General features: G+C 47.1%; 1 protein-coding gene across 3 annotated transcripts in view; it reads left to right on the top strand.

Annotated features, from left to right (window-relative positions):
- MICAL1 (microtubule associated monooxygenase, calponin and LIM domain containing 1) overlaps positions 1-12,791 on the top strand; it is a 42,920-nt gene that overhangs the window by 23,161 nt on the left and 6,968 nt on the right. For all 3 annotated transcript variants that reach the window (XM_081915946.1, XM_081915944.1, XM_081915945.1), the window contains exons 8-18: positions 186-443; positions 1,935-2,050; positions 2,726-2,852; positions 3,271-3,355; positions 6,888-7,035; positions 8,802-8,989; positions 9,251-9,360; positions 9,618-9,668; positions 11,092-11,266; positions 11,541-11,626; positions 11,812-12,454. In XM_081915946.1, the coding sequence (XP_081772072.1) occupies positions 186-443; positions 1,935-2,050; positions 2,726-2,852; positions 3,271-3,355; positions 6,888-7,035; positions 8,802-8,989; positions 9,251-9,360; positions 9,618-9,668; positions 11,092-11,266; positions 11,541-11,626; positions 11,812-12,454 (1,987 nt within the window). The remainder of the gene's footprint in view (positions 1-185; positions 444-1,934; positions 2,051-2,725; positions 2,853-3,270; positions 3,356-6,887; positions 7,036-8,801; positions 8,990-9,250; positions 9,361-9,617; positions 9,669-11,091; positions 11,267-11,540; positions 11,627-11,811; positions 12,455-12,791) is intronic.

Genomic DNA, 12,791 nt, shown 5'->3' with positions numbered 1-12,791 from the left:
AGCAAGTACCATGTGGGAGGGGATGGCGACCCCAAACCATCTTTTGAATTTACATGCTTTGGAGGTGAAAGATCCTGCCAGGCCAAGAGCTGATTGACACACCCGTAATCTTGAACTCTGCCACATTCCAACAAGATTTTTTTACTATTGGTATGGAAGATATCTTGGTCTCCATTCATTTCTAGGACAAGTCAGACATAGAGAGCCTGCTGTCTCCAGAGAATGTGAACCAAGAAGCTCTTCTTGCTTACGCCAAGGAAGCTGCCAACTTCTCCACCAATTACCAGCTACCTGATTTGCAGTTTGCACTGAACCACCGCAGCCGCCCAGATGTTGACATGTTCGACTTCACCTGCATGAGCCGCTCAGACAATGCAGCTCTGGTGCGTGACTGCAATGGTGCCAAGCTGCTCATTGGATTGGTGGGGGACTGCCTGGTGGAGGTAAGTGTCCCCATAATGAGACCACAACAAGCATATGGACAGAGTCCTTTTCACAGTGGGAGAGTGGGTGTGGTGGTGGTGCAGCTCAGCCATCCTTGATTGCAGTTCTCATTCACTTATCTGTCCATATGAACTGACCTACTTGTTCAGGAAAATCACATGACACACTGCCTTGAAATTGTACTGGTTCAGTGGGGAGCAGGTGGTGCTGTGGTCTAAACCACTGAGCCTCTTGGGCTTGCTGATCAGAAGGTTGGCTGTTTGAATCCGTGCAATGGGGTGAGCTCCCGTTGCTCTGTTCCAGCTCCTGCCAACCTAGCAATTCAAAAGCACACCGGTGCAAGTAGAAAAATAGGTACTGCTGCAGCGGAAAGGTAAATGGCGTTTCTGTGCACTCTGGTTTCTGTCATGGTGTTCTGTTGCGCCAGAAGCGGTTTAGTTATGCCGGCCACATGAGCCGGAAAGCTGTCTGTGGACCAACGCCGACTCCCTTGCCCTGAAAGCGAAATGAGCGCTGCAACCTCATAGTTGCCTTTGACTGGACTTAACCGTCCGGGGGTCCTTTGCCTCATGCTGGTTTTATTATTATTATTACTGGTTCAGAACTGGAGAGGGTTTCATTAAAAGCTTTCTCATCTTAAAAAATTGCTGTCAGTTGGGAAATGTAGGTTTAAACAATTTGTGTGAAGTTTGTTGTAACTGCGTTACATGGGAGCTTTACTTTGGGATTTTTCTGACATTGGCTAAGCTTTCATTCCCATTGATTTCTATGAGTGTTTATAAACTTGCATTACAGTAAATAATGCTGTGCTGATTAGAAAAAAAAACACTTTCCTCTTTTATGCATTGTGATGGGAACCATTGCAGGAAATGTGTTGAAAGCTGAAATGTTCTTTAAAGTTAAGCAACCTGCTATCTTGTTTTAAATCTGCATATTTCTCAGACAGACTGTCTTTCACCTGGACTTAGCAGGGAGCCATGTTACTTGACTATCTGGGCTTGAAGGCAAATCTGCCCCTGGATTTTGTGAGGCCTGAAGCTAACCTTTTGCCTGGGGACCATATGCATTGGGTTTTTTGTTTGTTTGTTTTTGTTTTTTAAGTAACCCTGCCCTTCTGTTTGTCTAGCTTGGAGGGCTCATCCAACATCTGGGAAACCTGCTGTCTCTGATCTAGCACTTTATCCTTTGCACTAATTCACTTCACTATGCAGCCCCCTTTATCTGGCAAAACAGAGCTAGCCAGCTGACACCTGGTGTGAGTGGGGAGTGGGCCCCCATTTAGTGCGAACATTTGCCAAAACAACATGCAGCACACAGAGAGGCTGCTGTGAATTAACCATGACTGCCAGAATCACCCTGGACTCCCTATTTCCTGCTGCGTTTTTGACGCAGCTGAGCTGCTGGCCAACGTCTGCTATATCTCATTGACTCATTTTGCTAAGAGACCCCAAAACATCTCTTTGTTCTTTCTCTCTCTTTTTGTTTCCCAGCCATTCTGGCCTTTGGGCACTGGTGTGGGCAGAGGGTTCCTGGCAGCTTTCGATGCTGCCTGGATGGTGAAAAGATGGGCCTCGGGGATGCCCCCTTTGGATGTGCTGGCTGAGAGGTGAGCACTCTGAGAAGGGGCATTCTCTGCCCACAGTGATGGAGGGGTGACTGGTGATGGTGGTGGTATCTTGAGGTCTATAGATGTTCCAGGTTATGCGTTCAATGTAGGGAGGAGAGCTATTGATACAGTGAGCCAGGACTGCCTATTTTGTCTAGAAGTAGTGCTTCAGAGCCTTGAGCAGTTTTCTCCCACTGAACCATACATAGACAGTCTTTTCTGAAGGGTCTTCTGCTTCATGCTCTCTTGTTCAGTCTTTTAAGCCCTAGCCTGGTAGCCATAAGACACCAGGAACTGCACACAGGCAAGTGAGTGAGCTGGTGGAGCCCCTTTCTGTTCTGCTGCCCAACCTCAGGAAGTTCCCAGCATCATCTAGGAGACTGCAGGGCTGTTGAGTAACTGACCTGGAGCATGGAATGGGGGACAGGAATGGGTGTAACTGTCTGATGTAGTGGGAATCTGAGAGTGCAGGAGAACTTGTTGATGCTGCTCACCCCACAGACCCAGGCAAGAGGTGAGGAGGGACTGCTGTGAAGATGAGAAGGGTGAGAGCATGCCGATCTTCCTCTTTTGCCTGAAGGCTCCTGAATGCTGAAGGCTGTGAGTGCCATGTACACAATGTATCTTGGTGCTGAGGGACTAAGAGGGGGACATTCCTGCTTAATCTCCATGCAGGGAAAGCATATATCAGCAGCTGTCGCAGACCTCACCTGACAACACCAACAAGAACATCAGTCAGTACAGCATTGATCCTACTACGCGGTACCCAAACATCAACCTCCAAGCCATCAAGGCCTCTCAGGTATCGCTATACATATAGGGTGGTGGTGAGGAACACAATATCTCCTCCTTTTCCTTGTCGGTTTTCTGATGATTCTCTTTGCCTCATGCACTCTTCTTTGCAGCTTTTAAACACTGGCACCATGCCACGTCCCTGAGCCATGTTCTGAAAGTAACAGAAATGTATAAGAACGCTGGCATTCGCTGCAATAGGCCTTGGAGAAGAGACTCCCTTGCAAGACATCCTTTTGTGCTGTTCTGGCACTGAAGGCTGTTCTTTTCTGAGTAATGGGGTCTGGTGTGTTTTCCAAGCTGGGATGCTAAGGGCCACACAGGAAGCATTTTGGCAGCTGCAGACCTGGGGAATTAGCTGGGTCTTGTTCTGGATCCAAGCTGTGGTCAGTGATAGGAAATAAATAACTGGGTGCACCTGCTTCCAGGTTCGTAATCTGTATGTGACGGGAGAAATTGAAATGGATATGAAGAAAGGAAGAAGTCGTGGCAGCCCTGAGATAGTCAGCAAAGGCAAGTCTGGGTCATGTTCTCCCCTGGCTACTGGTTGGATGGATCCACCTGAAAACCAGTACCAGACCCCTCCATACTTGTTCATACTCACTGTTCTCTCCCTTTAGATGAATTGGATTTCTCTGCAACAAAGTGCAGATCCTCCTCTTCTGTTTTTCTACCCATATGACCTCTCTGCTTGCTTTTCCTTCCCCAGGACTCTGCTTTACCCCCAAGCAGCAAATATCTGGGTCAATATTGCTGTCTCTCAAACTGGGATGTGGAAGAGTGATCCCAAGCATTTACTCTAACAGACTGTTCCTGGTTCTCCATAGACAAGACAATGTTGCCTTTGCTAAAAACAAAACAAACCAAGATTCTGTGACAATGAAAGCTAAATAGGGTGGCTTCTTATGTAGTAAGAAAATGAAGCAATGTGTATATATTTAGTTGTTTTGTGAGTTCCACTTTTGCTAGATATGGGCAAGGCACCAATGTACCTCCTGCCCCCCTGAAGTCCAGTTCCAGTCATCTGTTCCAGACCCCTGCAATGTATGAGTCACATTGCATCAGGAATCCCTGACAGATGATAATCCAACCTCTGTTTTAAAACCACCTTCCAAGGTAGCCTGTTCCACTGTTGAACAGCTCTTACCATCCAGACATTGCTGACACATTTTTCAAACCTTCCTTTGTCTCCATAAAGGCTAGAAATGTCCTGTTTTGAAATAATGAGGATTGAGATTCTGGAGATACTCAGTTCTGCATGTGCAGAATCCACACCGCTCTGCACATAGATTAAACATAAAATTGGGAGAGACTCAGTTGAGTCTGGAACAAGAGACCCACCGCCTGCAGCATCCCAGACAGATGTTTGTCTGGCTTTGCTCAATGGTCTGTAATTCGCAAAATAGTCTCTGAAGGCAGGTTTTCTTAGCAGAGAGGAATCAGTGTTAAGGCTGACTACTTTCAAGTGTTCTGGCATAGTGTATAGAGTCCACAAGTCAATGTCAGCAGATTGTTACTAGTATAAAGGAGACCTTTTTCTTTCTTTTTTTGCTGGGTTTTTGTTCTCTGATCTCAGTCCTTTTTGTAATTCTTTTTCTCCCTCCACCCATTCTGTACGGTTCCACTTCTGGAAGTGTTTCAGTTTTGTTACCCCAGAAGAAAACTGGTTCAGGATATTCCTTTGGGGGAAAAATCCCAGGAATACACCTGCATTTTGGGCAATATTCCCATGATCCACAAGCACACAGCATGCACCTTAGTAACAGAGTAGCAGAATCTAGTTGTCTTAATAGGGTTGAGGAAACTTTGGTTGTTGACTCTGGGCTGTAACTTGGTTAGCTCTGTGCAACATGGCTGACTTGTCTTGGGGCTGGTTTGCCTCTTGGTTGGCAAGAAGTCCAGAACTAAGGCCTTGCCATATTTTTGCCTCACTGCAGGCATGCCAAGGTCCCCTTGAGAAAGATGGTCCAAATCTTTCCACAGTGAAATTCCCTTTTATTCTGGTGTAAACTTGGGTGTAAAAACTTCTGCCTCCCAACAAACTAACAATGCTGAAACATTTCTGCCTACTGCATAGGCACCCTCTAGTCATCTCCCAGGAGAGAAACACACATTTGTCACAATCTCTCACTCCCAAACTATCACTTCTGTGGGGAAAAATCCCCTGCTGCCCAGTTCTTAAACAATGGAGAGGGTGTTTATCTATTACATTTTGCTCCAGTTGTAGCATTTTCCTTCCCAGCTTTCTATGAAATAAACTAAAAATGCCACCGATAGCTCTTCACTTTTTGAACTGTTTTTCTGCCTTCTCTTACGTGTGTGTGTGTGCATTTCTCTGTCCCTCTGGCTCTCCCTTCCCTCTTTAAATTACAGCTCTCTTGTTTCTTCTCTGTGTTTTCTCATGTTTCCTCCCACAGTGTCATTGTTTTCCATAGCCCAGTCTGTTCCCCTTGGCCTTGCTCTGCTTATGGAATAGCCCTTGTGATGGTTAGCAAATAACTGTGTGTTTTGGGAGGTTGGGAGATAATGTGACCTGCCCGTTCACTATCACTCTGGTTAGAAATGGAGTGCTAGCTACTAGGAAGACTTCTCCGATTCACTTCCACCCAGCTTTTAGGCTGTGCGTTGATGGATTCCAAGCTAAGGATGTTGTTACAAGTCTATTGCATGCTGATGTGTAAATCAGCGGTGCAGATGATGGCAATGTGATTGTTGTGGGTTCCTGTGTGGCATCAGGGTAGGGTCAGTGGTGCCAGGCTAGCCCTGTGCTGTACTGCTTTTGATGGAAGCAAAGTATAATTTGGTGGTTGTTCTTCCTATCATATAACACCGGTCTTGAAAGGCCTACACTGGCTCCCAGTATGTTTCCGAGCACAATTAAAAGTGTTGGTGCTGACCTTTAAAGCCCTAAACGGCCTTGGTCCAGTATACCTGAAGGAGTGCCTCCACCCCCATCGTTCTGTCCAAACACTGAGGTCCAGCGCTGAGGGCCTTCTGGCGGTTCCCTCGCTGCGAGAAGCCAAGTTACAGGGAACCAGGCAGAGGGCCTTCTCGGTAGTGGCACCTGCCCTGTGGAACATCCTCCCACCAGATGTCAAAGAGAAAAGTAACTACCAAACTTTTAGAAGACATCTGAAGGCAGCCCTGTTTAGGGAAGCTTTTAATGTTTGATGGGTTATTGTATTTTAGTGTTCTGTTGGAGGCCGCCCAGAGTGGCTGGGGAAACCCAGCCATATGGATGGGGTATAAATTATTATTATTATTATTATTATTATTATTATTATTATTATTATTATTATTCCTATTGCAACAGAGCTGTGGTTTAGGCAAAGCAGTCACATGTTGTCAGCATAAAAGCTGGCTGAAGCTCCCTATTTAGCTGGACTTGGAGTACAGCAGTCTGCCCTAATCCTAAAGTAGCACATACACAGTCTCATCTATGTTGGTAGCTATGTGTTAGGCTTTTCCCCTCTTCTGAGCTCTGATGGAGGAGGAAATGTTCAGACAATAAACCCCAATATGCTGCCAGACTAGGTACTGTGCATTACAGAAATCCTATTAATTCCTATTAAACCGCTGGCCCACAGGCTAATCTTGGTCTGCCAGGGAGTCCAGTTGGACTCATGAGGCCATTTCTCCTCCCAAACCATGCCCACTTGTCTATCATCTGATGTAACTGGGTGATGTCAGTGGTGGAAGGTGTTTTTCAATCCAGTTGGGTGTTGCTTCATAAGTGTAGCCCAAGCAGGGAATGGAGAGTGGAGGGTTCAGTCCTGCTGGGTGCTGCTTTGCCAACCCCTTTCCTGCGGGTCAGCTTGGCTAGATGGGTTGGACTGCCCATCCATCAAGTCATCTGATGCCATCAAGACGTCAGAAGATTAGAATTCGCCCCCAGGGAAGGGGGTGGAAGAAGATTGGGCCGAAAGGTTCCCAATCCCTGCTTGTCACTAGGTACATCTTGGGAACTGGACCAAGTGTCTCTCTTTCACGTACCCTTAGCTTGGTTTGCTCTTTCTCTCTCTCCTCTCCATCATCCTTCATCCAGATTCCAACAGAGCCTACGAGGAGCTGCTTAGCTGGTGTCAAACTAATACAGCAAATTATCGTGGCATCAAGGTAGAAGATTTCACATCCTCCTGGAAAAGTGGCCTGGCCCTGTGTGCCCTCATACATCACTTCCGACCAGATCTTCTGTGAGTGAGCCTTGCCAGAGGGAGGGAATGCTTGTGGGCACATTAGAGGCAAACTTTCTAAAGGGATAACAATTAGCCATTGCTGTACTGCTCAGGAAATGCTACTTCAGAGTGATTATACTGTCCATTTGTAGAAAAAAATTGTTGTGCAGGTCAACTCATTCTGTGGCTGTGTTTTTTTTCTAAATCACACACACACACATTCAGCAAACTGTGTATCCCAAAGGCCTAAATTAAGGGCTAGTCCATATATGCCTGTACATCACTTTATTTCTTGATTCTTTATAACACAGCTGAGAGTGTGAACGGACTGCAGTGAAATGTATTGTGTACAAAGTGATATGCAGAGATTTGCAAGATGTTTGATCTGTGGTGGCTCACACACACATGCAAGTTGCCATTTGATGCTGGAATAGAAGCTGTGTGTGTGAGCCACAGATCTAGTCAGCCTAGAGATCTCCGTTACAGACCTGGTGATTTGCTCCCATTTTGGGAAGCTCAGCATCTATCCCCCACCCCTCCTCTAGAAATCATCACATGGTGCTGCTGCCTTTGTTGTAAGTGGAACTCTCCTACTCTATAGAGTTCTACTTCAGAAAAGCAGAGCTGAACGCTTCTATCCTAGCCTTCCTCTGTGTTGGAGGTTCAGAACCAAAGGGAGCCAACTAAGCCTCAGATGCCAGGGTCAAGCTAGGCCAGGCATGGGAAGACCTTGTGGCCTGCTGGTAGCTTTTGCTCTGCTGATCTAGAGAGGTACCAATTCTCTAGCCTCTTCCCCACAGCAACCATCCTTTCCTCCCTCTCTCTTACCAGTCACGGAGAAAGGGGGGGGGCCATAAAGGCAGATGTGACTTTAAAAGATGCCTCTGCTCATGTTTATGTTGCCACGGAGCAGGGATGGGGAACCTCAGGCCCAGGAGCCAAACACATCTCTCCAGGTCTCTCCTGTGGGACTTTCCCTATAACATCTTTTCTTCAGCCACACCTTTATTTTGCACCTCCTTGAGTCCCTATGCCTGGCTGGGATGTGTCTTGAGATCCGATCAGGCCTCTCACTTACCTGGATGGAGGAGAGAGAGGGAGGTGCAGGTGTGAAGAAACCAGCTACTGTACAAAAATAGAATTTACACTAATTGCTCTACCCACTTATGCTGCTAGTCTCCCTGCCTGCCACCACTGCCATGGGACACTCCCCCCAGGCAGTGGGAAGGGAGTGTGGTCTTCAGTCTGAAAAAGGTGCCCCGCCCCACCCAAAAACAGTCTCTGCATGTTTCTCAATTCCTAGAGGGTGTATCAGGGGGTTAATGGCCACAAAGCCACGGACTCCCCAAACTGGGAGTCTGTTGCTTCACAGTCTTGCCTGCCAGATAGGATGGCAGCGACATTTCATTTGCCTGTTTTTGGTGATCAAGAGAAGCAGGGAGTCTTCCTGTCCTTGCATAGTGAAATAAGATGGGAGCAAGGTTGTTAAAACAGGGGTTGGAAGATTGCTGGCTGATATCCCATTACTGGAAGCAGTGCTGTGTGTGGTTCTCTTGCTTTGTTTAAAGTGAAACATAATTTGTGTGACTGCCTCCTGGTGCCCAGTAACGCACATGGCAGCCGCTTCACACAAGCCAGCTTGTCATGAGCTGGGAGTTGTGCTGCTATCGTTTTTAAGGAAACTGTCACACACTTCACCTTCTGCTTCAGGTGTCTTGTTAAAATTTCTCTCAGTCTGGGCTAAGTCCTGTCAGTCACCTTGACTTTTTATCTTCCTTCTCTAGAGACGTCAACACACTCAACCACAACGACCCCATTGGGAACAACCAGCTGGCCTTAGACGTGGCAGAGCAAGAGCTAGGGATCCCTCCGGTCCTCTCCAGTACTGAAATGGCTTCGATGTCCGAACCTCAGAGGCTTGGCTTGATCACCTACCTGAGCCAGTTTTATGATGCCTTCAAGAGCTCTCCAGGTAGAGAGTCCCAAGGAACCCAGGTCTGGGGATTGTCCTACAAGGGGAGCCTCACAAGGGGAGTGGGCAACCTTGCTTCCAGGCCTCTCTGCCTGGTCCTTGGGGACTCTTCCCAGGCCATTGCAGGTTCAATCTGCAGCATCTCCAGGTAGTTCAGGGAACCCTGGGAAGCTGCTGCCACAGTCATTGTAGACAGTAGAGTCCTGAGCTAGATGGACTAGTATCTGGCAGCTTCCCTAAACACTGCATTCTCTCTTCCAGAACCAGAAGAGAAAAGTTCGATGATTCTGTCGACACGTGGTACCAAGGGAGCTATCCTCTTCCTCAGCAAGCTTCAGAAAAGTCTCTCTCTCTCACGTAAACGTGCCCTGGTGAGTCTCCACAGCCATTGCTAGCCCATCACCAGACATTCCCAGCAGTGTGTTTGTGCCTTATGTGCTGGCTAGTGGCCCTTTGGCAGCTGGTATGATCTCTGCCCAGGTCACTCTAGCCCTCCCCATTTTCAGATGTCCCTAGTAAGAAGCACAGGACAGGGGGCGGGCAGTGGGGGTTACGTTTATTGCAGGAGCAAAGTGTCTTTGGCCTTCTGTCTTTTCTGCTGCTCCTAAGTCATAATTTTCGATTGCAGGAGAGCTCTGCAGTGGATGACCAAGCCAAAAAGACCAAGCAAGAGGCTGGGGTAAGTTCTGCTGCCATTGCACTTAGGGGTTCATCTGGTACTAGACAAGTTTTGGAGGATGTCATATGTGACGATTCCACATGGTACTGGCTTGAAAAAAATGAACATGAAATCTGCATGTGGATCATAGTAGACCAAACTCCTGTGGTATTTCATTGCCTGCTGGGAAGCTTTAGCCATCTGCATTTTCCCACTGCATATGGGGGGGGGGACTCTTGTGAGTGCAGCATCTTCACACGTTATGGTTACATTTTGGGTTTCCTGTGAATTTCTATATGGAAATGCCTTCATTGCAGGAATCTGGTTATGTGTGAAGTTAACATTAGATATGTCTGGGTCCAGAGTAGTGATGGGAATGGATATTCATTGCTTCTGAAAAATTCAGTTTTTTAATCCAGTTTGTATTTCAGGGAGTTTCATTTAAGGAAACTTCATAACCCTCCTTATTTGAGTCATTGCTATTGACTCTGTAGATTCTCTGACCTTTTAACACATGATGGGAAATCCAGTGCATGCAGTTTATTGACTGCAACTGCTAGACGAGTAATATAACTTTAAGACTGCAGTTCAAAGACTGATCCCAAGGGTCAAATTCCACCTGTGAAAATTGGAATTCAAATGGCATTTGGGAAATCCCACCCTGCCTCAGTTCCAATTTGAACTTTGCCGTGGCCCATCACAAATTTATTTTAAAGTGCTCAAAGAAACATGGATTTCCTCCCTTTTCACACAAAACGTTGCACCAGAATTCTGGCTGGTCAGATACACTGGAGGCAAATAACAGTTGCGAGGAGGTTGGATGCTGCCTATGAAGGCTGACCACTTGCACACACTCAGGGCGGCTGCTAAATGTTCGTCCCTGTATCAGGCTGCAGGCTGCTAGCTCTCATGCATAAGCCAAGCTGAAACAGCTGTTAGGTCTGGAAGAAGCCAGATGTCACTGGGCAAAAAACAAAGATTTTTATTGCATTCATCTGCTGCAGTTACATACTGGCAGAGAGCCTGGCAGCTCTCTTCTCTTGAGACTCAAACCCGCCCTTCCTCTTATCTGACGGAAAGGAACGACTTGCTGGACCTCGTAGCCATTATCTTGTTGAGGCTGTTTTCTTGGAGGAATGTTTTCTTGGAATGTAACTTGTAATGCTGCCTGATATGGTTATCTTACTCGGGATGGAGTGAGGTCATCGCTAGATGTCGGAGGCAGAGAGCTGTTACCATTACCAGGGATGGGGGATGGCTCTCCCAGATGTTGTTGGATTACAACTCCCATCATCCCAGCCGGAGCTCAGGGATCATGAGAGTTGTAGTCCAGCAACTTGTGGATATTTGTTAATGTGTCTCATTGGGTTGAACCATGTATTTTGAAACCAAAGCACAAGATGACTTGGAACGTGTGGTCCTAAAGGTGTTGGTCTTTTGGCAGAGCCCTGTCACCTCCTCGGTGAGGAGCAGCGATGCCTGCTATTTCTGCGGAGATCGTGTGTACATCCTGGAGCGAGTCAGTGCGGAGGGATGCTTCTTCCACCGTGGCTGTTTCAAGTGTCACCGCTGCAAGACGACACTGCGCCTGGGGGACTACGCCTTCAATGAAGACGACGGTGAGTGGAGTTGAGAAGACGCAGTTGGTTAGCCTGAATGGCACAGCCGTCAGTGCAGACGGGGGCATTGATTTCTCTGAAATCCAAACTGGCTAGCCTTTCTTTGCATTGTGTCTCTACTTCCTGCAAGTGCATATCAAGATTCATTTGCGCCATTTGCTTTTATTCTCCTTGAGGTATCTGAATCTGCCCTGGCAGTCATGTTTATTGGCAAGTCAGGTGAATGCAAGCAACATACCCTACCTGATTATGGCTGTCTTGATTTTACTCCTAGGTAATTTCTACTGCATGCTGCACTGTCCTACCTCCAAGGACATAACTACACCTAGCAGCACAGCCTCTGTCATAGCAGCACATAAGGTGAGTGGGATGGATGCCTTTTCAGAATTGGAGGCATTTGGTGCTGACTAGCAAGGCCACTCCCTAGCTGATAATTAACCTAGTAACTCTGTCCAGTAGCATATTCCATGTTACTTCCTGTCACGCTCATGGGCGACAGCCTTGCAACTTGCTTGCTTGGAAAACTGGCTTTTTCGTCTCCCTAGGATTCCTCCAAACTCCTCATTCCTTCAGACAAAGGCACTCTGGACTTGGCTGCTGAGGACAAGAAGATGGAAAAGGGTCCATATCAACCAAGCCTGGATGAGAACCTGTGGTCTTTCGAAGATCAGCTGCTAACAGGTCAACCTACAGAACTTCATAAATCAGCTGCTGAAGGCCACAGCTTACTCCCAGCCGGAGTAAATGGAGGCTCTTGTGCTATGAACTCATCCTGGCATCCACATCGTCAACCATTAGTGGAGGTGGACAAGAAGTTGGGGGACTCTGTTTCTGAGGCTGGTTTAGCTTCAGAGGTTGTAGGCGAAGGCAGAGATGGAAACAGGGCCAGTCCAAAAAGAGAGAGACTTGAACCAGAAAATTGGACTGGCAGCCAGTCCCAAGAAGAGACACGTGACAGCCTGGTGACAGGAATTCAAGGAACTGATACAGATCCTTTTCTTTCTGGAAAGGTGCCAACTGCTCAGAGCCCCAAACTAGAACAGAAAGAGTGTGGAAATTTCCCAAAGAAAAAGATTTGCTTGTCAGCCCTGGAAAAGCTTGAGTTATCCCGACTGAGTCCAATATCAGCCTCATTTCACTTTCCAGATATGAAAATAGAAGAACCCAGCTTCAGCAGCATCTCAGAAGGTTGCTTTATTTATATATCATATGCCTTATCCCAAAAGTTTGGGGCAGACCATAAACATGGGAGGAAACCTCAGCAAAACTGAACATCATCAGAGCCACTGAAATGTCTCCCCCACCTTTGATTTTAAACCTAAGCGCCAATGGCCATGCTCAGCTGTCACCTGTGCTCTTTCCTGTACAGCTGCATATGGCTTCAGGGCTTCCTGAGTAACATATCCATTTGTGTGAGAGAGCTGTTTACTCTGGTCCACTTCCATGGTAGTGTCTTCTAATAAACCCTCATCCTTTAAGGTGAGGTGGTTTAAGTAGGTGGTGGCGGTGGCAGCAGCAGCATTCT

This window comes from Podarcis melisellensis (genome assembly GCF_964234715.1).
Source record: "Podarcis melisellensis genome assembly, chromosome: 6".
Taxonomy (NCBI): Eukaryota; Metazoa; Chordata; class Lepidosauria; order Squamata; family Lacertidae; genus Podarcis; species Podarcis melisellensis.
Note: the sequence above shows the minus strand (reverse complement) of the source record. Positions and strands in the feature narration are given on the sequence as shown.